Genomic DNA, 23,228 nt, shown 5'->3' on the forward strand with positions numbered 1-23,228 from the left:
ATAAAGAATTGAAGGGTCTGAGAAAGTTACAGCAAGAAAAACATTTTCAACCTGTCAAAAATTGGTTTGAAATTCGTTTTCTGCACCCTCACAGGTCAAGTATCTCTACTTTTGCCTAGGAGGCACTAAGAAAAAAATTAAAAACATTTGGAGATGTTAGTGTTTTCCCTGGTTACAGCTCTGCATTTACTCTGAGCTAAACATAGATGCAGCATTTCCTTGCCAGCAGATGTTAAACTATTGTGCTCAATCTGTATAACAACAAACCAATTCAGATGTCTCCCCTGTTGAGGACATTTGGCCTACAAAACCTGAAACACAGCAGCCTTTTGGTAAAAAGGACCCATTTTCTGTATGTTTACTGTAACTGCAGTGATCTGGACTCACTAATGCGGGCATTTCTCTGTGCCATCTGGGCCTGCCATTGAACAAGTACACAATAAATAGGAAGGATGACAAGTCACAAGATGGATGATGTTTAATCTGAGACCAGTCAGTAAGAAACTGTATTTGCTCAGAGATCCTCTGGGAAGAGAGAATCCATGGAGGACACTCGATTGACATAGCTCCACACGCTGAGACCCCGCAAGATAGGCAAAGGTGTCAACAGTGTCAAGAGCTGCTAATAAGTCCAATAAAGTCATCATGGATATCTTACCCTGGTCTACCACTGTGAGGAGATAATCAACCAGCAATATCAACACAGTCTCTGTGCTAGATCTGGAACCAGACTGATAGGGATACAGGAAGTCTATGGCATTCAAGAGTTATTGGAGCAGCCCGCATTATAATCTTCTTAGTAAATTTCTATTAAAAACGGATGTTTGAGATGGGATGCTAATCACTGAGGTGGTAAAAAACAAAAAAGCTTGAAAGTAGTTTCTCAAACACTTAGCGATCAGGTTTTTGCTCAGGCGTGTTTTTTGTCCTGGAGCAAGACAATTGCTAAAATGTTTTGCTTTGAGGAAAAATATTCCATCTCTGTGGGGGAATCTTATTATATCTCTTGCTTGTTCCCACAGTATAATCTTGTGTGTGCCAATGCCTGGATGCTAGATCTAACACAAGCTGTTCTCAATCTGGGGTTTCTGACAGGAGCATTCACTCTAGGCTATGCTGCAGACAGGTAAAGTATGTGTGTTAATGCAAGTCTACCCTTATAGAGGCAGAAACATTTTGTGCTGTAATCACCGTATGCAAACATTCAAAGTTTGGAGGTTCAGTTCAATTCCAAGAAGCAGGTCCCATATAAACTTAACTTCCTGAGTCTGTAAAACTGGTCTGGAAACTTCATGAGATTTTTAGTACTTCCTGGTCCTGTTAGGACTTAAAATAGCATGAAAAGAGCCCTTCTTGTGGTATTTCATAATTTCTGTTCACATCTGAACTCAGGAAGTACAGAGGAACACAGAAATGAAAAGCAAGCATTCACAGAGAGTTTTGGGGTTGACAATTTCTGAGGGGGCATAAGGCCATTGATGAAGAAAGCAGCTCCTTTGAGAGAGGAAGAAGAAACTCAGTGCTACAACCCTCTGAGTTCACACATAAGGCACACATACCCATATGTTGACCACCAAGGTCATGGTTACAGTTGGTCTTCAACATTTTTAGAGCTGACTGAATACTGCAAAAATGTGTGGGTGAAATCCAGCCCTGTAAACAGGGCCAATGCCAGAGCTAATCACTACTTAAGTCCAACTTTCCTTCAAAATAGGAGGAGGAAGCCTTATTTTAAGGAATTAAGTCAGAATTAAATGGTGTGCAGTCCTCATGCCAGCTCAAATACAAGGGTGAATTTCACTGTAGATGAATATTTCTTTGATTTGAAAAATATATTAACCTTTGCTGTTTTGTGCTCCTTTTCTATTTGCTATCCATGAATATCCTAGTAGGTGATTTTATTAGGCAGAGCACAAGAGAATATTCTCAGATAAAGCACTTTGAATTCCTAAACAAAAGTATTTACAATAAAAACCTCATTGTACTGAGAATTATGGTCATCCAGTAGAGGACAAACCTACCACATGACCTACGTGTCCAATCAAAAGCAAACAATACAACTTTTGCATACTGAAGTCACACAACAAAGCTCTCAAATATGGTAGAGAGCAAGGATTATTTGCAAACATTCTTAAGTGAATAATTCTTTTAAAAGAATCAAGTGAAGAAATTTTTTTTAATCTTTACACAGACAATTCGCAAACAGAAAGAAGGAGAGAGACAGTGAGCTGATAAATCATTGTTTGAAAGTATTCACTTAGCCATATTCAGAATAAAGGGATTTAAAGCCAGGTTAACATTGGATGAAGACAACATTTCAGGGCTGCAACTATAAACTAGTTGTCTCATGATCAAATCAGAGAGAATCATGATGCTTATAAAGTACCTGACAGTCTTGGATGAAATGATAATAGAAATAATTTATATTATTATAGAATTACATCTTACCCACAACATTTGGATCTGTAATTGTCTCTTTACCACATAGTTCAAAGGGTTTTACCTAGAGCTTATCGAAAAATACCAATTATTTTTCTTAGTATTTTTTTAAAGTCATTTTGGTCAAAATTTCTTATTAGTTTTGCTTTGTGTCCTCTCCACAACAACAACTCCCTCCCCCACCCAAAAACAAACCTGAAAAAAATACAGAAGTTGCTTTTGTTAAAAAATAATTTTTTTTGGTTTCTGGAGTGTGTGGGGTGGGGAGAGGGGTGTTGGTTGGTTGGGTTTCAGCCAAAAACAAAAAACAAAAACAGGAAATTTTGAGAAAAATGAAAGTTTTTATTTTGATCAAAAATATTTTTATTAAAAAATTGACTTTTTTTAAACCAACTCTAGTCTGGACCTGTAGTTAGGCTTGGCTTGTCCATTAATATTGTTGGGATAAAATGTTTAAAATTCAATACTAATGAATACAAAATTAAAATACTGGAAGATAGACATTATAAGCTCTAAACAGAATATTTATGCAGCTGCTTCATTTGGCATTCTAGTAAAGGGTAAGACATTTCCTACACAGGGTGTGCCTGTACTTAAAATAGGCAGTTTAAGGGAATAATCTTGCACATGTTGAAGTCAATAGCAAAAGTCCCATTTATTTCAATAGGCGCATTCTAATTTCTATAATTTAAGTGCACCATGCAAAATTAGAAACTGTTTTCCAAAAACTGGGCCTAAACGTTTTCAATCACTGCTTTAAAAGTGGAGATAGAGAGGCTGAGATTAATATCCAGGAGGAGAGAGTTCCAATTCCTAGTAGCCAGTACAACAAAGACTCAGAAAGTCACCATCATAAGGCCTAGTGATGGGAAACCTTACAAGATTGATAGCATCAACACAAGACTTAGGAGCAGGTTTAAACTCCAGCCATAAACTAAGTCGAGAAGGAAAATATTAGTCATATTTCAACATTTTTGCTCTTTTTTTTTTTTGGCAGATATGGCAGAATCCGTATTTACCTCTACTCCTGCCTTGGAGTAGGCTTATGTGGCCTTGTTGTAGCATTTGCACCAAATGTTTATGTATTTTTGATCTTTCGCTTCCTACAAGGTGTATTTGGAAAGGGAACCTGGATGACAGCCTATGTTATTGGTAAGAGCTGTACTTTTCCCCTTTTTGGGTGGGGAGATTGAGGGAATGGATGTTGGTGGACAGACTACCTGAATGTAAAGGTAAGTGAGAACTGTACAGTTGTTCACCAATGATCAGAGGTGAAAGGAACCAGTGGAGATAGATCATCACTGGAACATAACATAACCCTGATTCAAATAGCCCTCCCAGAGTCCCTCTTATAACCCTGATATCTGGCTGCTCAAAATCTGCCGCCAAGTGATCCACCTCAGCATTCCATCCCGGGGAAACTTTTCCCCTTTAGCTTCACAAATGTTATGCAGAGCACAGCAGGCTGCTACAGCCATGCAAATATTTTCCTCATTGAGGTCTAACCTGCCAAAAGGCAGTGCCAGCGACCCTTTAATCTACCAAATGCACATTCAGCGGACATTCTGCACCTGCTGAGCCTGTTGTTCAAGCACTCTTTGCTGCTGTCAAGCTTTCATGTAAGGCTTCATGAGCCATGGGAGTAAGAGGTAGGCAGGATCACTATCGGCATTTCCACATCCCCTTTTGGAATTTATTGGTGTGGAAAGAAAGTCCCTGCAAGCAGCTCTCTATACAGATCAGTGTTCCTGAAGATGTGTGCACCTTCCCTGACAACTCCACAATGATGTCAGTGAAACAAGCCCAGTGATCCACCAGCACCTGCAATACCATAGGGAAGTAGCCCTTTCTGTTGATGTAATCTGTTATATCTGTCTGGGGCCAAAACTGGGATATGCATGCCACCTATTGCCCCACTGCAGCTAGGGAATCCCATTGCTGCAAAAGCATTCATTATTTCCCATACATTGAGTCACAGTCCTTCGGAACAGGAGGCAATTAATGGCCCTGTACACTTGCATAATCCTAACCCCTATGGTGAACTTCCCAACTCCAAACTGATTAGCAACTGACCAATAGCAGTTGGAGTTGCCAGCTTCCACACAGCTATTGCTACTTGCTTTTCCACCATGTGGGCAGCTCTCATTGTTCTTGCACTACAGGGCAGGGGCAAGTTCCACACACAGAGTTCCAGGAAGGTGGCTTTGCACATCCGAAAATTCTGCAGCTGCTCATCATCCCAGACCTGCATAATGATGTGACCCCACCACTCAGTGCTTGTTTCCCAAAGCCAGTAGTGATGCTCCACTGTGTGCAGCTCTTTTGTGAATGGTAACATCAATCTTGAATTGTTTCTTTCCATGGCACACATCAGGGCAGGCACCACGGGTTCATTTTCAGATTTGCAGGTCATGAAATACTGTAGGATCAGCGGTGTTGTGTTCATAACAAGACTGGAGAGCAGTGCAGGATTCATGCTATCAGGAAGAGATGGCGGGCACACAGTCTACAGGGGCAGTTGAAAAGTAGTTGGAAGCGCATGGAATGATGGAATGGAGAAAACTGCAACATGGGATGATGAGCCTGTCCCCATGATGCACTGCGATCCATTCCCAGAACTTCTGGCAGCAGAAGGTGGTGAGTTGCACAGTGGGATAGCGACCCACGGTGCACTGCTTTCTCTGTTGATACTGGAGCACCAACTGTGGATGCGCTCCGCCAACACAAGGAGCTTTGTGTGAACATACACAAGCGATGTAATTACAGTGGTTTATGAGCGTCGACATAACTTAAGTCGATTTAACTCTGTAGTGTAGATCTAAGGCAAAGTCCCCTTTTCAAAAGTGACGTAGGTACTTAACAGCCTAAGGGCTTGTCTACACTGCAGTTGCACCTCTGTAGTGCATCAGTGTAGACACTACCTAAGCAGATGGGAGAGGTTCTCCCATCTGCGTAAGTAATCCACCTCCCTGAGAGGTGGTAGCTAGGTCAATGGAGAAATTCTTCCACTGATGTCTTCGGTGAATTAACTATGCCACTTAGTGGTGGTGATTTTTCCCTGAATGATGTAGTTATGCTGACCTAACTTTCTGGTATTGACCATGCCTTGGTCAATGTGATTTATTTATCCCTTTGCTTTACCAGCAGGTATGTTTAAGGCTGATCAGTGGCCTAAGTTACTATGCCTCATATATTGATCTCTGGGGAACATATACTTTATACCAAAACATTGACTTCAGTACACTTGGAGGTTGGTTCCTGTAATATCCTGGAGATATACCCTTCAAATTATTGACACGGTACTTTGGAACAATCCAAGAAGAGGCTGCCCCCAAAGAATCTTAGATTTTATACTGAACCCGTTTTTACTGGGACAAGATTATGGGAGTTCAATGTATTCAGATCGAGTCTCTGAGTCTTGATGTTAAGGAGCTCTCAATCACCGGTGATACAAATTCCTCTGCATCTGCAGAGGTCAACCTCCTCACAATCAAGTTAAAAAAAAGAGCAAAAGTAATTAACTTAATTCTTAAGTACCAATTTTATAAACTCTTATAATGATAAAGAAACACAATAATAATAGCTTATTTTCTACTACATAACAGGGCTACTTCATAATCCACATATATTATTTTCAGAGTTATACATAAATAGAAACAAAAAATCAAACCAATTAAATCTAAACAGGTTAGTCCCCACAAACTCACAGTGAGAAGTAACTCAGAGTTCCAAAAGTTGAGGTTGGAGTTCTCTTCAGTCTTTGCTCATGAACTCAAAACAGCCTGCTGAGTTAAAAGCACTGCAACAATATATTCCCGCCTCTTGCATGCAGAAATCTCCAGTTGAAGCCCACGAAGACTCTTTCTCCTTCTCTGCTGAACTGTAGAATGACTCAATCAGCTAGTCAACCAATTAACCAACCAATCAGTATTAAGTATATAAATTAAAAACCCTGTTACAATAAAAATAAGAAACTGAGAAGAGCCAAATACAGATGACTCTTTCTCTAGCATCACACTTAACTAAGAAGAGAGATTGTGACCCATACTGGTTAAGGCAATTTAACTAAAACAGTTTAGCTAAACATCAAATAACATTCCAGGTATATAATTAAAATGAAAGAAGATAGTCACAGAAAGAGGAAATGGGAGGGAGAAACTAACACTGCCGGTGCTTCCCTGCCAGTGTTGCAGAGTTAGCCATAGCACTAGCTGGCTGCAAAATGCTTCAGAGTTAGGGGAAGCCAGCCTGCTCCTGTTCCTGAGCTTCTCCCAGCCCATGTAGGTCATGTGTCTTTTTATAAAGCAGCTGCCCTAACTATTTGCTGTCAGTGGAGTCTGAGTCCAGCTACAGGGAGCCTACTGAGTATGACCAAAAGCACAGCACCCAATTCCAGAAACTTCTGGACATGGAACGCTAACTGTGCATTGGCCTAGCAACAGTGACCCAGACACTCATTCCTTCCCCTTTCCCCCCCAATAACTCCCTATTAGGCACATGGGTTACACGTAATTTTTAGAAAAAGGGCACCTTCAGTTGTAATCCAAGGTAGAACCTCCTGCATAACTGTGAGCCAACATTGCAAATGTAATATTTTTAACTTGAATAGGGTTTATTTCTGTTTCTGTTTTTCCCTTCTCTTCAGTGACAGAAATAGTTGGCTCAGATCAGCGAAGGATTGTTGGAATTGTGATACAGATGTTCTTCACCCTTGGAATAATGATTCTTCCTGGAATTGCTTACCTGGTTCCCACATGGCAGGGGATTCAGCTGGCCGTAACGCTCCCCAGTTTTCTTTTCCTGCTGTATTACTGGTAACGTTATTGTGTTCATTTTGACCTCTGTAGGTTCATACTTTGTATTCAGATCTAGATCAGAGAATTCTTAAAAAGAGGGTTTCCCTGAACTTTTCAGAAATTACTGTTGGATGCATTTCAGATTAAGACCTGGTTACAAAATATAAAGTGAAAAAAAAAACTTTGTGGCCTGATAAAATGCCTTTCTGATTAGTCAAACTATACAAGACCCATAGTCTGACATTTCCAAATAGGTTTTACAGGTCTGGAATCCACCAAAAATGTCCTTCACAATATGCCTATATTTTCATGGGTGGACTTTTGTTACCACTAGGTCCATCCTCCAAAGTTCTCTGGTTGCCTTGTAGAGGTCTCATAGGCCTGGATTCCAAATTAAACTTCTTTGGAGGATCTCATATACATGTTTTTGAAAGTTTAATTACATTTATTTGTGACTGAATACTGTCCCAGTAGTAGCCAAGGAATTTCATTCAGTTCTTTCCTAGGTGTTCACAAGGCAAGCAAACATTTTGAGCCAAAAATTGTTCCCTGATGTAATTCAACTGAGTACACAGGAGGTACACCAGGACTGAATTTGGCCTTGCAGAGTTCAATGTACCAAATACGAAAAGAGGGGCGAGAGCAATGATTGGTAGAACAACACCCATTAGAAGTTTTAAATGTTATTTTTGTTGTTGTTAATTTACTCTTTGACTCTGTGGCACTATGATTCCCCCACCCAGTATTCTACAAAGAGATTATTGGAAGGTCAGGGACTTTCAAAGTGCCAGGAAACACTTGAGGGGAACAAGAACCACACAGAGATGTTAATTAACTTGTATGTTTGGCTTGACCACAAGCAATATTTCATTTGAATGGAATGGAAAAGGCCCAGGGTTGAACAGGAATGGAGAGTGAACTCCCTTACCTTCTTTCTTGTAGGAGTTGTCCTCCAAGTCAAGGTTGAAGTACTTTAGTTAGGGCAGTGTGGGGAAGTATGCGCTACTTCTGAATCAGCTGCACCTACCTATCATTCTCTTCCCAGCTGTGTGCCTCAACCCTGACCTGAAGGGAACTACATCTCTGGTTAAACAGGTAATTCATTCTCCATGTCATTCACTCCTTTTCCTCTCTGAGACTGTCAGAAAGGTGCCACTTAGTGCAAACCCTGGTGGTGAGTTTTAATAAAACTTTGTGGTTATAGAGTTACAGTGGTTTTCATCTAAAACTCTCAAAGCACTTTACAAAGGTGGGTAACTATTCTCCTTTGCAGTTGGAGAAACTGAGGCAGATTTGTTGAAGTTCTCACAACAAGCTAGTGACAGAGCTGGGACTAAATCCGAACTCTACAATCACCCAATCCCATGCTTAACTGTCTGCTAAGAATTAGAGAGACAAGCAGTGCTTAAGTTGTGCCAGGGCTGAGCTCTGGCACCTCTAGGCTTGGCAGTTCATAGTCCTGGTACCTCTGCGCTTGCCAGGTCAGTTTGACAGTAAAAAATTTGCTTGAGCTCCAACATATAATTGCTTGAGCCCCAGCACCTCTTTGATTATACATTAAGCACTGGAGACAAGGCGAGTGGGGTCATATCTTTTACTGGACCAACTTCTGTTGGTGAGAGATAAGCTGAAGAAATCTGGAGGTCTGAAGAAGAGCTCTGGGTGGCTCTAAAGCTTCTTTCTCTCACCAAGATAAGTTGGTTCAATAAAAGGTATTACCTCACCCACCTTGTGTCTCTAATATCCTGGGACTGACACAGCTACTACTGCAGGGCAATGCTAAGAACTAGACCAGGTCAACAACTCCTTTCACATAGGCCATCAATCAACCATTTGATCTGAACTAGATTAGGACCTCCAATGTAGAGGCAAAAAGTTACATGTCCTGTCACCAATTCCCTACGGCTTCTGGGCCTTAGGAAACTTTCAGGAAAGTTGAGCAAGATCTAACAACTATTTGAATAAAAAAAGATAAAGATAAATGGCTGAAAGTTGCATGTAAACTGTAGACAATCTACTAGTTCTCAAGCTGTGGTCCATAGACCTTCCTGGTTGTCCATGGCATGAAGTATTTTGAGAGTCAAGCTGAAGGTTGACTGGGGAGCTGGGTCCATGGAAGAATTTCTATCTTGTTGAGAGGCTGAAGAATCACTGCATTAGGTGTTAATGCAGGTGATGATTCCCATGGTTTTCTAGACACTATTAAGCAAAATCCTTGCCTCCCTCTGTGCTTTTACAGGGCAGTTCCTGAATCTCCACGCTGGCTGCTGACACGCAAAAAAGGAGAAAAGGCATTAAACATTATGCACACCATTGCCAAGCATAATGGGAAATATCTCTCACCATATTACTCTGAGGTACTTACCATATGTTTGCTTCAGTTTTGTTTGATCTTTAACCAGTGGCCTTTCTGTTTGGTTTAGAAGAATTTTACAGTACAACACCGTGAACAGATTGTCTGGCTCAATTTTTTTTTTCTCTTGAGAAGGAAGAAGTAGGTTTATTGAAAGGACACGTGTTGAAATGAGAAGATTTCCAAGAAGTCATAAGAGATGGGAGTGCTGAGTTACTAATGTAAAATTCACACTAAACATCCCATATCTTAAAGAACTATACTAGACATCTTAAATCACTAGGGGCCAGCATCTTTCATAACGGCTTATGATCCGACAATATTGTGTAGTAGTCTGTCAGCTGACGTACACCATGTGGAGGATGTGTCCGTTAGTCTCATTGTGGAGCTGATATTTATCTCAGTCCTAAAAAATAAAGGTTGAACAAGGAAGTGGGTTCTAAGTACTTAGTGGGGGGGGGGGAGCTGGTTAATAAGATTCCCTAACAAAGTTGTTTCTCGTTTTGGTTTTTTTTGGTCATATTTCTTGTAATGATGTTTTTCTTGGTCAGCCCTAATTATAGACCTTGTGGTTCAGAGCAACGGAGTAGGAACAACGCAGCAAAGGGGCCTTAAATTATGTTGCAGAATGGAGATTGTGTCTTTCTACATATTTGTAGAAAGCCTAGCACAAGGATACCCTAATCCTGATTTGAGTCTTTGATTGCTACTGTAATGCTATATTATTAAACATAGTGAGCACAGCATAATAGCCCCTCCATGCCTATTCTGCTTGTTAAGGGCCGTGCCAAATTTTAGAGGGCATACCGATTGTAGGGGGAAGAGACAGTACTAAGGCACGGGAGTGTTGTTCAAGCATACTGCAGTTTTAAGTGGGCAGTATCAGCACTACTGTGCAATGACACTGCTGCTCATGCTCCTCTCCTAGAACATCATATATGGATAGCTGCATGAAAGCTTGCATTGCTCTTTGCAGCATGAACTTACATGCTGAACCTGGACGTGATTTGCCAATACTCCTGGACCATCATTTGAGGGAATGAGGGTCCAGGAGACCTGGCAAATCACATGGAGGCATCAGGGTCTTTGGGAGCTGCTGCTGCTTCCTTTGGCTGGTCCACTGGGTCCCAAACCCCTCCTGCCCAAAGGGAGGATCTAAGAGGAGCTCTGAACTGAAACCCACAGATTTGCCCTCCTCCCAAGAGTTTCTCTACAGGAGCAAAGGGATGGCCAAAATTTAAACTAGGGCAAGCAGAATCTGTATTGACTATGAGTTCACCATTTGCAAAAGGGAGGATACCTGATGGAATCAGAATTCTCTTGTGGCCCTGGATGGAGGTGAAAGGACTGACATGGTTAAGTATACATTGTCATAGTGTTATGGCATTACATATGGCCATGGACTATATCTCATTGCATTGAATGGTTTCAAAAGAGTACTTTCTTTAGCTTTGGACATGTAGACAAATAGCCTATCAGCAACAGTCAGTCAAGAGATCTGTAGGTATAGTCTACAAGCCAGGCTTGGAAGTTAAATGTCAGACTTCAGAACCTCACAGGTTCGCCTTAGAAGATCTGTTTTAAATCATTAGCTTCACTGGAGAAAATCCCTAGAGGACTGCAGTCTATCCACCACTGAACATATTAAGATTTTTTAAAAGGAATGGTTAACTTGTTCCTGGTAAAGAAAAAATATTTGTAGGAAATATTCACTCAGCAGCACGCTGAACAACATTGGTAAAGTTTCACAATAACCCCCAAATGGGTTAGAGGAAAGATTTTGTCTGTGATTCATGGGTTTGAAGTAAAACTGCCTCTCTCTCTTTTCCCTGGGTGGGGAGGTTTGCTGTCAATGACTTTTTTTTGTGCAGCTTGAACACTAACTGTTGTGCTCTCTAACATGAATCACACTTTTTTTTTTTTTTTTTTTTTTAGAAGGTTAGGTTTGGAAGGGACCTCAGGAGGTCATCTAGTCCAACCCCCTGCTTGAAGCAGGGCCAATCCCCAATTTTTGCCCCAGATCCCTAAATGGCCCCCTCAAGGATTGAACTCACAACCCTGGGTTTACCAGGCCAATGCTCAAACCGCAGCTGAGAATATCTTCCTTGTGGGTATGCTGCAGCCCCTGTACATCAGGAACCCAGAGTGACTCCAGGGATATAAAGTTTAAACTAGAACCATCTTTAAAAGTTACATAACAAGATGGTTCCTACGGACTCTGAATATGCAGACCTGAGTTTGTCTGCATATCAGAGACTCATTACCCTGGGAGGCCTTCTGGTGATTACACATGACTTAGGCTACATTTTAGTTATGGGTATTTTCAGTAAAAGTCATGGACAGGTCACAGGCAGTAAACAAAAATTCATGGCCCATGACCAGTCCATGACTTGACAGAACAAGGAGTAATGGTCTCAAGTTGCAGTCGGGGAGGTTTAGGTTGGATATTAGGAACAACTTTTTCACTAGGAGGGTGGTGAAGCGCTGGAATGGGTTATCTAGGAAGGTGGTGGAATCTCCTTCCTTAGAGCTTTATAAGGTCAGGCTTGAGAAAGCCCTGGCTGGGATGATTTAGTTGGTGTTGGTCCTGCTTTGAGCATGGGGTTGGACTAAATGACCTCCTGAGGTCCCTTCCAACCCTGATATTCTATGAGTCTATATTTCTATATATCCCTGACTAAATATTGGGGAGAGGGGTGGCCCAGGGGTGCCACGGGTGCTCAGGGGTGGGCAGCCCCAGGGGATGCTGCGGGTGCTGTGGGGGTGGCCCCAGGGAGTGCAAAGGGTGCTTGGGAAGCGGTGACATCCCTCAGTTCCTAGGCAGAGCCACAACCACGCAGCTCTGCATGCTGCCTCCTCCCTGAGCGCTGACTCTGCAGCTCCCATTGGCCGGGAACTGCAGCCAATGGGAGCTGCGAGGGCGGTGCCTGCAGGCGGAGGCAGAGCGCAGAGCCCGCTGGCCATGCCTCCCCTTAGGAGCCGAGGGATGTCGCTGCTTCTGAGGAGCCCCGCGCAAAGTAAGCACTGCCCAGAACCCTCACCCCTTCCCACACCTCAACCCCCACCCCTGAGCCTCCTCACCCCCAAACTCCTTCTGCTGGTGGCACTGGGGGGTGGTGGCCCGAGACAGCCCCAGCACCAGCTGGTGTGGCTGGCCCAGGGGCTGTCTGAGCTGCTCAGGCGGCCCCCAGGCCAGCCTTACCTGCCGCTGAAGAAGTCATGGATATCATGGAAAGCCATGGAATCCATGACCTCTGTGACAAACTCACAGCCTTACACGTGACTAATTTGAAAGAGACTGCGCCACAATATACTACATTGACCCTGAATTTCATAGCGCTCTTCTTCAGCTCTATGTAAGCTCGAAATCTTGTCTCTCTCACCAACAGAAGTTAGTCCAATAAAAGATAAGTTTCAGAGTAGCAGCTGTGTTAGTCTGTAGCTGCAAAAAGAAAAGGAGTACTTGTGGCACCTTAGAGACTAACAAATTTATTTGAGCTCACAAAAGCTTATGCTCAAATAAATTTGTTAGTCTCTAAGGTGCCACAAGTACTCCTTTTCTTTTTCCCATAAAAGATATTTCCTCACCCACCTTGGACAGAAGACTAGGCATTTATCCCTTCAAGTTATTGTTCTTCCTCCACAAAAGTGGACACTTTGCCCAAATCTGCATGATTTTATTTACACTGTAAGAAAAAATTTCTTTGAATTAGTCACAACTCCCACCCAGTGTCAGTTACTCATGGTTGCTCCTATGATAAATATAGTCCTCATAAAAACTGCATATTCCATTGCAAAAAAAGAGGTGCGAAAAAGCATAGAAATTAATATGTGTAAATATTCCATTATCCTTATAATTCATACATTCAGTTAATGACAATTTTGAAATGTAAGAGTTCACCTGACATATTTCACAAACAAGCTAAACTCTGACCTTCCTGACACCTTTACAAACTATTTTAACACATACATATATCATTAGTTATATGTTTTATAGATACACATATATCAGCAGGGATGGATATGTTGAAATATCCATATACCTTTCCTTAACTAGTCATTTCCATGCTTTTTAGTGCATAGTTTTGTGTAATTGTCATAATGTTCTTGTTATGGAGTTTCTGTGAACATTATATTAATCACAGGAGCAAGCTTACATTAATGACATTTTTTTGTGTGGGAATAGGCAACGTATTGGGCCACTCATTTACTTGGCCAACAGAATATAATTAGAGGACAGGATGGCTGTAGATATGTGAAGCAGTGTGATGGATGAAGTTTTGATTACCAGTGAAAGGCTAGGCCAGAAATTAGTAAATCATTTCCACTATGCAGGCCAAGATGATGTCAGTGTCACCCCCAGCCCAAGAGATTGAGTGGGGTAAACTAGCTAGATTGGAATAGCATCTTCTGCAGTTACAGACGTGTAATCTGAAACAGTTAAGAGAGAAATGAAGTGGAAAGATACATGAGTGAGACAGAAGTCAGTAAAACTGTTCATGTTCTCAGATTAATCTCTCTTTTCTACACTTCAGTATTTTAAAAACCTGGACTAGAATATAGAGACTTGCATCTTTTCCCATCACACTTATTAAGATCTCAGCTGACATTCTTAAGAAATAGTCACAGTCATGACCCCAGTTCACAGCTGCAACTGCTTAACCTTGAGTAATATCTGAGCTGCACTTTGGATCTGTTCCTGGGACCTTTTTGATATACAACTTCTGTCATTCCTGATGCTGTGCCCAGGAGACAGTGATATTTCAGGAAGTGCATTAATAGGGGGTCAAGTACATTTCTCATTTTTACTCATACCAGAATTGTCTTCCTGATAATTATCTCTAGCTTTACAAAGGCGTTAGTGTGTGTGTGTGTGTGTGTGAGAGAGAGAGAGAGAGAGAATCCACCATAACATGCATGGACTTTGGCTAAGATTTTCAAGAGAGCCTGAAAGGATTAGATGCCCAGAAAATCAGAGCCTTTATTGGCACTCAGATACCATGTTGATGAATAGAGGTGACCGGAGGACACTTCTGTTTCACTGCAATTTTCAAGGTTCTGAAATGTTGGTTTTGTTCCTCACTGGAACAAGTCAAAAGCCTTTCAAATGTTTTCTCAAAAACATAATTGTGTTGAAACCTGAGCTTTTGATTGAGAGAGACAGAGAATGAGTATGCGTGAGAGAGTTTGGGACACATGCCTGATTCAGAGTGATATGGGAATGAAAAACCTCTCCTCTGAATCATGCAGAGCAGGGCTTTGAACCTGAGTGTCTCACATCCCAGACCAGTGCCTAACCATCAAGAGAGTCTTTCCCTCGCTCGCTCTCCACTCCCTTCCCTCAGACCCCCAAACCTTCCTGATTAAATATTCATTGAAACCAATAAATCTCTGCATAACACTTCTGCTTTGATGTTATATTTTCTGACTAGCTCAAGTAATGAGTGTGAAGCGAAGACAGATGAGCATTGTTTTGTTCAGTATTTGTATTACAGAATTGTGATAGTAGGAGACTGGTCATAATTTATTAAATGTTGTTTCCAGTGTAACCCCCTGTTCTCAGTTGTGCACAATTTCCCCCAAATTTCATTTTTCAAGCTGAAATGTTTTACAGTTGGTCTCTGCACAAGGATGAATGTTTTGTAAGCATATGTGCAAAATCACTTCATCCATTTTTAAGTGACAGGAGAGAGGAACAAATTATTTTCCCATTATAAAAAAAAAATCTTGTCTTTTTTAAAAAAAGATCTCTTGCATTAAAATGGCAGGGATAGATGTGGATAGTATCCTCTCTGAGGAGAAATGACCTGGAGTATTCTAGTGAAAACTGATTTTGATTAGACAGAGATGTAAGCCTTGGAAAATCTCACTCTGAACATGCACAGAAGATTTTGCTCATGTTGTTAAGGTCCTGATGCTGCAAAGACTTACACATGTTCTTAATTTTATACGCTGTGGCTGTAATTCAGTACAGCACTTAAAGTCTATGCTTAAATCCCACTGACTTCAAGAGCTTGTTAGGGCTTATCTTCATTATGGGGGTAAGTCGACGTAAATTATGCTACTCCAGCTACGTGAATAATGCAGCTGGAGTCGACATAGCTTAGGTTGACTTACCCCAGTGCCTTCACTGCACTGTGTGAATGTGAGACACTCTCCGGTTGACAGCCCTTACTCGTCTCAGAGAACTGGAGTACAGGGGTCCACCAGAGAGCACTCTGCCATTGATTTAGTGGGTCATCACTAGACCTGCTAAATCGATGCAGCAGCATCTATCTCCCCGTAGTGAAGACCAGGCTTGGTTCTATGCTGAATAGACATGGGCTGCTGAATTGGAGACTGTCACAGTGCATAGAGTTTGCAGGATCCGCACCGAAGCTTGTGAAGTACACAACTTTTACTGGAATTTTTAAAACCATTGTAGAAACAATGAGATAGGAATTGATGAAGTACATCATTTTATACAAAATCTCTTTGCTCTTCCCAGGGTTAGGATATAACATGTCTTTGGGTACTAACGGTGAAATTGTGGCTGCATTGAAGTCAATGGGAAAACGCTCATTGATTTCAGTGAGGCCAAGATTTGACCTTAAAAGAGTTAAGAGTTTTTTTGCAATGATTTTAATGTCCTTTCCCCCCAGCCCATAAATCATACTCAAACATTATTTCCAACTAGTGTTAGTGGCACTTGAGACAGACAGGGCATTGTGTTAAGACTGCTTCATTTATCTCTGCATGGGAAAATGAATACCATATTTGCACAAGGTTCACATGCTGCTCACTGCCAACATGTTCTTATAAACAAAATGAAGGCAGCTTTATCTCCTTCATGAGTGTGCCCATAACAAATGTCAGCAACCAGCAGATTCTGATCTGGAATGTAAATGAGTGCCTGACAAACACATTGTAGGATTAAAAAAGTGGGAGCTGGCATGTAAAGAATGGAAGCAACTTTGAGAAAACATCTCACTCCGTTACAGAAAACAAAATAGCTGTAAAGATGGGAAGAGGGTTCCTAGCAATGATGAAAGGGAATGGAAGAGAACCCAGGGCAAACTGGGGTTTCATTAACACTTCCAATGTTCTGGGACACTCTTTTTGTTAAAGGGGGTGTTAAAAGTCCACTCAAAGGGCTGTTTATCTCACTGAAAAGTTAAGGTTATATATTATGAGATGAGGAATAAATACAAAATAAAATTCATGTATACAGCCTTGGCTGAACTAGAATCAGATCACTGGGCAATGCTGTTTGACCAAGTTTATTGTTCTCCTCACCAATCAGCATGGTCTCTGTCTCTATATTCCCTTTGGCCTCATTTTCCCCCCACCACACAAAGTAATTTCCATTGACTTCACAGCACAGATGGGAGAAGGGGGGGGGTCCTTCTTTCTCTTTCCACAATCTCATCTTTTTTTATCAATCCTCTTTTGTGCTTGCTTGGTTCGCTGTTTGCTCTGCAAGGCCCCATCGGTGGGGAGGTAACGATACCTATTGAGTGGTTAGAACAAGGGACCCAGCATCAGGGACTGAGACTTTCAAAGCAACACAGGGGATTTAGCCACACCTCTTCCACTGACTATGTGAGACTAAATCCCTTGCACAGCTTTAAAAATCTCAATCAAGACTCCTGGATTCTACTCCTTATTCTGTTGCTGATTTGTTGTATTACCTTGGCTAAGGGCTTGTCTACACAAAAATCACAGCAAGCTGGGGTATGAATCTGGTCTAACTGTTCATGTGCTCCCTGCTGATGTGCATTAACAGTTTGTGAGAGAGCTTTGATCTAGTCCTCGTTGAACTGGGAGTAGCTCAAAGCGCATTAGCGAACTGTTAACATGCACCCGCAGAGTGCATACAGACAGTTAAACCGCAGGCAGCTAGCATGGGAGAGATTCACACCCCAGTTTGCCGTGGTCTAACTGTTTGTATAGCCAGGCCCTAAGTCACGTGTGCTTTCTCACCCTCATTTTACCTACTTGTAAAATGGAGAAAACGATACTTTCCTCCTCATCTCGGGGAAGGGTTGCTTAATTGATATTTCTAAATAATTTGCAGATTTTTAAGGAAAAGGCCTAAATCAGCAGAATGCTTGTGCAGATTCTTAACTATAAGCACATTCTGAAGGCCCATTGCCTTCTGCTTCATTTAAATGTTTTGGGGAAGGCAGACATTAATCTTTCTCTGTTCTGGGCCTTTTCACCCTGGCCTCACTTCTTGATAGTGTCCTCCTCCCTACTTTTCCTCCTGCTACTCAGCTGTAGTATCAAAAACACTCTCAAGGCCATTGCTGTTTGCTCTCTCCATCTCTTACCCCTCTGCAGACCCACCCCTTTGTTCTGACCATCAACCATTACAATTTCATGGGCTGGCTGTGGGGAATGAACTCACAATCGAGTTCCTTCTCTGTGTCACCCTTAAAGTTCAATTCTGCCCTGAAAAGCAGCTGTAAAAATGGCATTGCAGGATGCCAGGTTTATTGCCTCCCAGGGACCTCTAAGTCCACTTCCACATTTACAAGTAAAAATATGGGTTTTTTTCTCCTGAAACTCAATAGGAGCGGGAAAATAAGCTGTATTTTTTCTGGCATATATATTGTCATTACAAAATATTAAGGAGCTGGAAATTAGTCTGCAGCTGTATTACATTTTGAGCCCTCTCCCATAGCTGCTGAACTAGCTCAGCTGTGGTGGCCTGTGTTCCTGCCTATGGTCTGCTGATTCTGATGTTTGCTTTTCTGTAGATCACAGTTACAGATGAAGAGGTTAGTAATCCATCATTTCTCGATCTGGTTAGAACTCCCCATATGAGAAAATACACGTTGATTCTAATGTATGCCTGGTAAGTCCCAATTTTACTGGGTTTTGAGTGTCATATTTTTTCGGTATTGTGATTCTCTCAAACTTGAAATTCAAGTCAGCTGCTTACATTTATTTGTGTTTGTCTCAATGTTTTCTGTTTAGGTTTACAAGTGCCCTGATTTACCAAGGGCTTGTTATGCGCCTAGGAATTATAGGAGGAAACCTCTACCTAGACTTTTTCATCTCCGGAGCTGTGGAATTACCTGCAGCTCTCTTGATTTTACTGACAATCGATCGAATTGGCCGACGCCTTCCATTTGCCATAAGCAACATAGTGGCGGGAGTGGCATGCTTAATTACTGCATTCTTACCAGAAGGTAACTCTTTCCTTAGCTTCCCAAGATCAGTGATTTATCTCACAGACTCATAGACTTTAAGGTCAGAGGGACCATCATGATCATCAGGTCTGACCTCCTGCACATTGCAGGCCACAGAACCTCACCCACCCACTCCTGTACTAGACCCCTAACCTCTGGCTGAGTTACTGAAGTCCTGAAATCATGATTTAAAGTCTTCAGGTTACAGAGCATCCGCTATTTACTCTGTGAAGTTCCTAGAGTAAAGAGGTTGAAGCCACACAAAGGTTTTGAAGCAGTGGACCAAGGTAAAAAGCGTGTTGTGATACAGTTAGCAAATGATAATGCCAACTACAGAACAAAAATATGAAGAAAGGGGAAATACACTCATTCCCTGGCCGGGAAGATATTTATCATACAGATATGAAGCCAGGAAATTGGTAGTTTGGGGAAACTTCCCATCTCCAAATAAATCAGTGTCTGAGAAAAGAAACAAACCTATTTAAATGATATATTTCCTGCTGGTCAGTCTTAGCAGCTCTTGAGTCAGATTCTTGGCTCTAATCTCAGTAACAGGCCATTCCATTAGCCTGGGCTTGCCAGAGTGCAGTGTGCTCTGTCCATTCCTCGTTTCATCCAGCCTGTCCCTGGCATGGGGCAGGGGCTAGGAGCAGGTGGTACAGAGCCAGCTATCCTGGCTTGACACCCCCATGGGTTTCCCCTTCACAAAGGGAATCACCAGCTGGTAATTCAAAGGGGACAGACCAGAGGTAGAGGATCTGGCTTCCCCTTTTAGTAATTCTTGTCCTGCTTCAAGGACTACCAGGGTGACTCTGGGGTGTGACTCAGCACCCCTGACAAGGGATTCTTTTCTATAAACTGATGTCTCTCCACTATGTGGTTATAGCGAACAGGTAAGCATTCATAGGTGCTGCAGACTAAAGGCAGACAGAGAACAGACAGCCTTTCCCTGACTGTGAAGTCCCACCTCTTTGCTTCAGAGTAGTTTAGGTTGGAGCTACACAGGATGTTGAATGACCATTAGAAAGGATCACCCCTCCCTAAGGATGTCATCAGCAGAATGAAGTCAGGGTTGCCAATACTAATTCGCCTTAGCGCTATCAGCTCCAGAAATTATACCACAAGGCAACAGTTAGCAGGCAGATATCCCAAGAGAAGAGCTGTAAAATGGAGCCTATGAAAACGGGTGGGTTTGGAAGCACAATAAAAGATCCTTCACAGAAACACATTCCTCAGTGGGTCCAGTTTTACCACAATTAGCCTCATTTTTAAAGTTTATTCAAAAGTTACTTTAAGACAACACCACATGTTTCAGCAGCTCAGTTATTTCAATAAATCCAGGCTCAGTGGCCAGGGTCTGAGCATCAGGAGATCTGAGTTTTGTTCCTGGATCTGTCACTGGCTTGCTTTATGACCTTGGGCAAGTCACATCCCTTGGTTTGTAAAGCAGTTTGAAATGATACTTACCCTCATCTGCAGAGCGCTTTGGATGGAAAGTATGGTATCAGTGATGGGCATTATTATGCATCAGGTATTTTTATTATTGCCTAAAAGTAAGTAGTTTATAATGTGTCATGTAATCTACAGGGCAGTCATGCAGCCAGACATCCCAGTACCATGGTTCCAGTCATTACAATCCTTCTGTTAAAGCAACGGAACATTTATTCAGTTTAACAGGAAAAAATATTTTCTTTAAGTTTGTCCTATGACAGCAACTGTCCCAGTTATCATTCTCCCATTTAAACAGCTTCAACTCTATTCGTGAATTTGATCCAGGATGAAATTTTGCCCCTTTCTGTCCTCAAATGTTACCTTTGTGTGTGTCTGATTTCTCTGAATTTGCTGCCAGGAGAAAGTCACCATTTTCACACACATAGGCGTGCACGCAAACAGATTTGGGGGATTCAATAAGTTTTTCTACCAGCAAAAAAAATTTGTTTTTGCAAAAAATTCAAGACAAAAAGAAAATAGATGAATTTCTCTTTTTCATGAACTAGTAATATTGAAGTCTTTAATGGAAAAGATCCTATACCATTAAATAGGGATGAAATCTATGGAGACCTCTGAACATTTGATAGGGTTGTCTAGAAATTACTCTAAAATTTTATCGAATTTCATAGACAATGCTATCCCTTCTAGAGTTTTTTTGAGCCATCCTATAGAATTCCATAGCAGGCATTTAATTTTCTATCATAAAATCTATAGGATGGTGAAAAAAACTATAGAAAAAAATTGTCATTTTTTATTAAATTCTGGAGGACTTTTCTATGGGGCCAAGAGACATTTTTGCCCAGATCTATTTGGGAGTCAGTCGGACTCAGCTCTGATTATAATTTGATTTAGAAAAATGTTGCGGGGGGAAGCGTCACACCTGGATAATGACCAGCAGCCTGCCTGAAGCATAGGATTGCACAATCTGGGTAGGATCATGGGAGCTTGGCAACGACATTCACCACCCATTTTCCCACACCTGGCATTATGCAACACGTTTTCATTGAGTCAGTGGGTTGGAATTGATTTCTGAGTCTTCAAACTGGCCTGGGTGACACAACAAAGCACGAGTAGGCAAACCTTGAACACCCATAGAGACCAGCACACAGGGATACCTGGCAGCAATGCCCTTTTGGTTCTACTCTTCCTTAAACCTGATCCAGGGTCCCTCTGATGTAACTCTTCCTGATCAGGCTTGGAGGGTAGTTTTGAGAAAGATATAGGTACCGGAAAACAGGAATTGGCCAACTGGATCAGACCCAACGTCCATCTCGTCCATTAGCTTGTCTCTGACTGTGACCAACACCAGATGCCTTAGGGGAAAGTGTCAAAACTCCATGGTAGGCAGATTGGGTTCATCTGCCCCACTTCAGGTCTCATCCAGCTCCCTGTTAGAAATGGCTTAAACCCAATATCCCATCCAAATCTGTTGTTAGCATTAACGATGATTAACAATCATAACTCTGGATAGTCTTATTAGCCATGGAAATGTTCAGTCTCTTTGTGAATGTCGGCTTCAGTGACGTCCTGTTGCAATGTTTTCCCCAGTCTAATTATGCATTGTGTAAAAAGGATTTCCCTTGATCAGTTTTCAATTACAGCCAGAAAAGCCAGAAATTGCTCACTAAATCGTAGGTTCTCATGTTCTGAGCACACCCACCAGAGTGGGCCCTGCAGGCAAGGTAGGCAGGGGAACACCTTGCTTGAGTATCCTGTTGGGGCTGTGGCATGAAAGAAGGCTCCATTGCCTGTGAGGCGGCATCAGGATTTAGGGAGCTTTGTGCCTGCCCACCCAGCAGAAATTTAGGCACCTCCAGGTGTAGGCATAGGCTGAGCAGTGGCTTTGTGAAAGTCAGTGGTGCCTAAATGTTGGATTAGGTCCCTAAATCCCTTTGTGAATCTAGCCCTGATGTTTGCTTCTGCTCACTGACACCAATATAAATCAGCGGTAATGCCATTGAACTCAGCTGAGTTACACCAGTGTGAAACCCACGTAAGGGAGAGTGGAATGAGCCCCATGCTTTCCAGCTGACAGGTAAAACACATTTCATCAACCTTTCTTTTTGAATTTACCTTGTTAACAGATACCCTGTGGTTGAAAACCACAGTAGCCACCCTGGGAAGACTGGGAATCACCATGGCTTTTGAAATTGTGTATCTTGTGAACAGTGAATTGTATCCTACAATATTAAGGTAACTGTAGTTTCATGCACAGCTGAAATCCACATTAAACTTAAGGAAGTTGCCTTCGGTAGCATTAGACACATTGGAATAGTAAATGGCTTTACAGTGTAACTGTGCCCGTGTTCAGGCTTAATTTGGCAGCACCTCTCTGAAAGACATTCTTCTTATGCATTTTAAATGCAGAACTCAACTCCACCTTAAATAGGGAGGTGTGACTGGTGTCTCCATAATTTAAGACGTTCTATTTAATTTGAAAATGCAGCGTTATAGTGTCCCATGGGAGACAAATTACAGAGGAGGCAACATAATCAAAGACCTGTAAAGGAAAGACATTACTCAGAAGGATGTATTTTCTATCCAACAAGCCAAAACCTGTATAGCAATGCAGCTAACCCGGTCTAAATTGATACCCATTAAAGAAATAAACAAGCTAATTGTCTTAGGATTTACCTCTAGAGTGCCCCCTTTTGAGAGACCGGGCAGGGGTACCTCCCTTTGTTCCAAGTACCTTCCTTCAGCTACAGAGGTTGTTACAGAGTCAGTGTCTTTCTAGCTACAAGTAGCGGGGATTCATTCAGCACTCCCCCACAGGAGGCCAAATGAAAAGGGCAAAATATAACAGTCCTGCAACCCCAAAGCAGTCCAGGTCCACCTGGTGTGCTTTGCAAGGCAAATAGGTCAGTATTCTTTGAGTTAGGGCTGGATTTCTCTAACCCCTTTGCAGTCCAAGGGGCCCAGGCTGAGTGTTCTGGGCTGAGAGAAAGGAAAATAATTTAGAGGTTCCTCTAC

At 41.9% G+C, this 23,228-nt stretch overlaps 1 protein-coding gene across 3 annotated transcripts in view; it reads left to right on the top strand.

Moving 5' to 3' along the window:
* Positions 1 to 23,228, top strand: part of SLC22A3 (solute carrier family 22 member 3) — a 50,665-nt gene that overhangs the window by 22,105 nt on the left and 5,332 nt on the right. For all 3 annotated transcript variants that reach the window (XM_073337843.1, XM_073337844.1, XM_073337842.1), the window contains exons 2-8: positions 1,023 to 1,126; positions 3,437 to 3,591; positions 7,085 to 7,253; positions 9,475 to 9,592; positions 18,330 to 18,427; positions 18,550 to 18,764; positions 22,340 to 22,448. In XM_073337843.1, the coding sequence (XP_073193944.1) occupies positions 1,023 to 1,126; positions 3,437 to 3,591; positions 7,085 to 7,253; positions 9,475 to 9,592; positions 18,330 to 18,427; positions 18,550 to 18,764; positions 22,340 to 22,448 (968 nt within the window). The remainder of the gene's footprint in view (positions 1 to 1,022; positions 1,127 to 3,436; positions 3,592 to 7,084; positions 7,254 to 9,474; positions 9,593 to 18,329; positions 18,428 to 18,549; positions 18,765 to 22,339; positions 22,449 to 23,228) is intronic.

This window comes from Lepidochelys kempii, chromosome 3 (assembly GCF_965140265.1).
Source record: "Lepidochelys kempii isolate rLepKem1 chromosome 3, rLepKem1.hap2, whole genome shotgun sequence".
Taxonomy (NCBI): Eukaryota; Metazoa; Chordata; order Testudines; family Cheloniidae; genus Lepidochelys; species Lepidochelys kempii.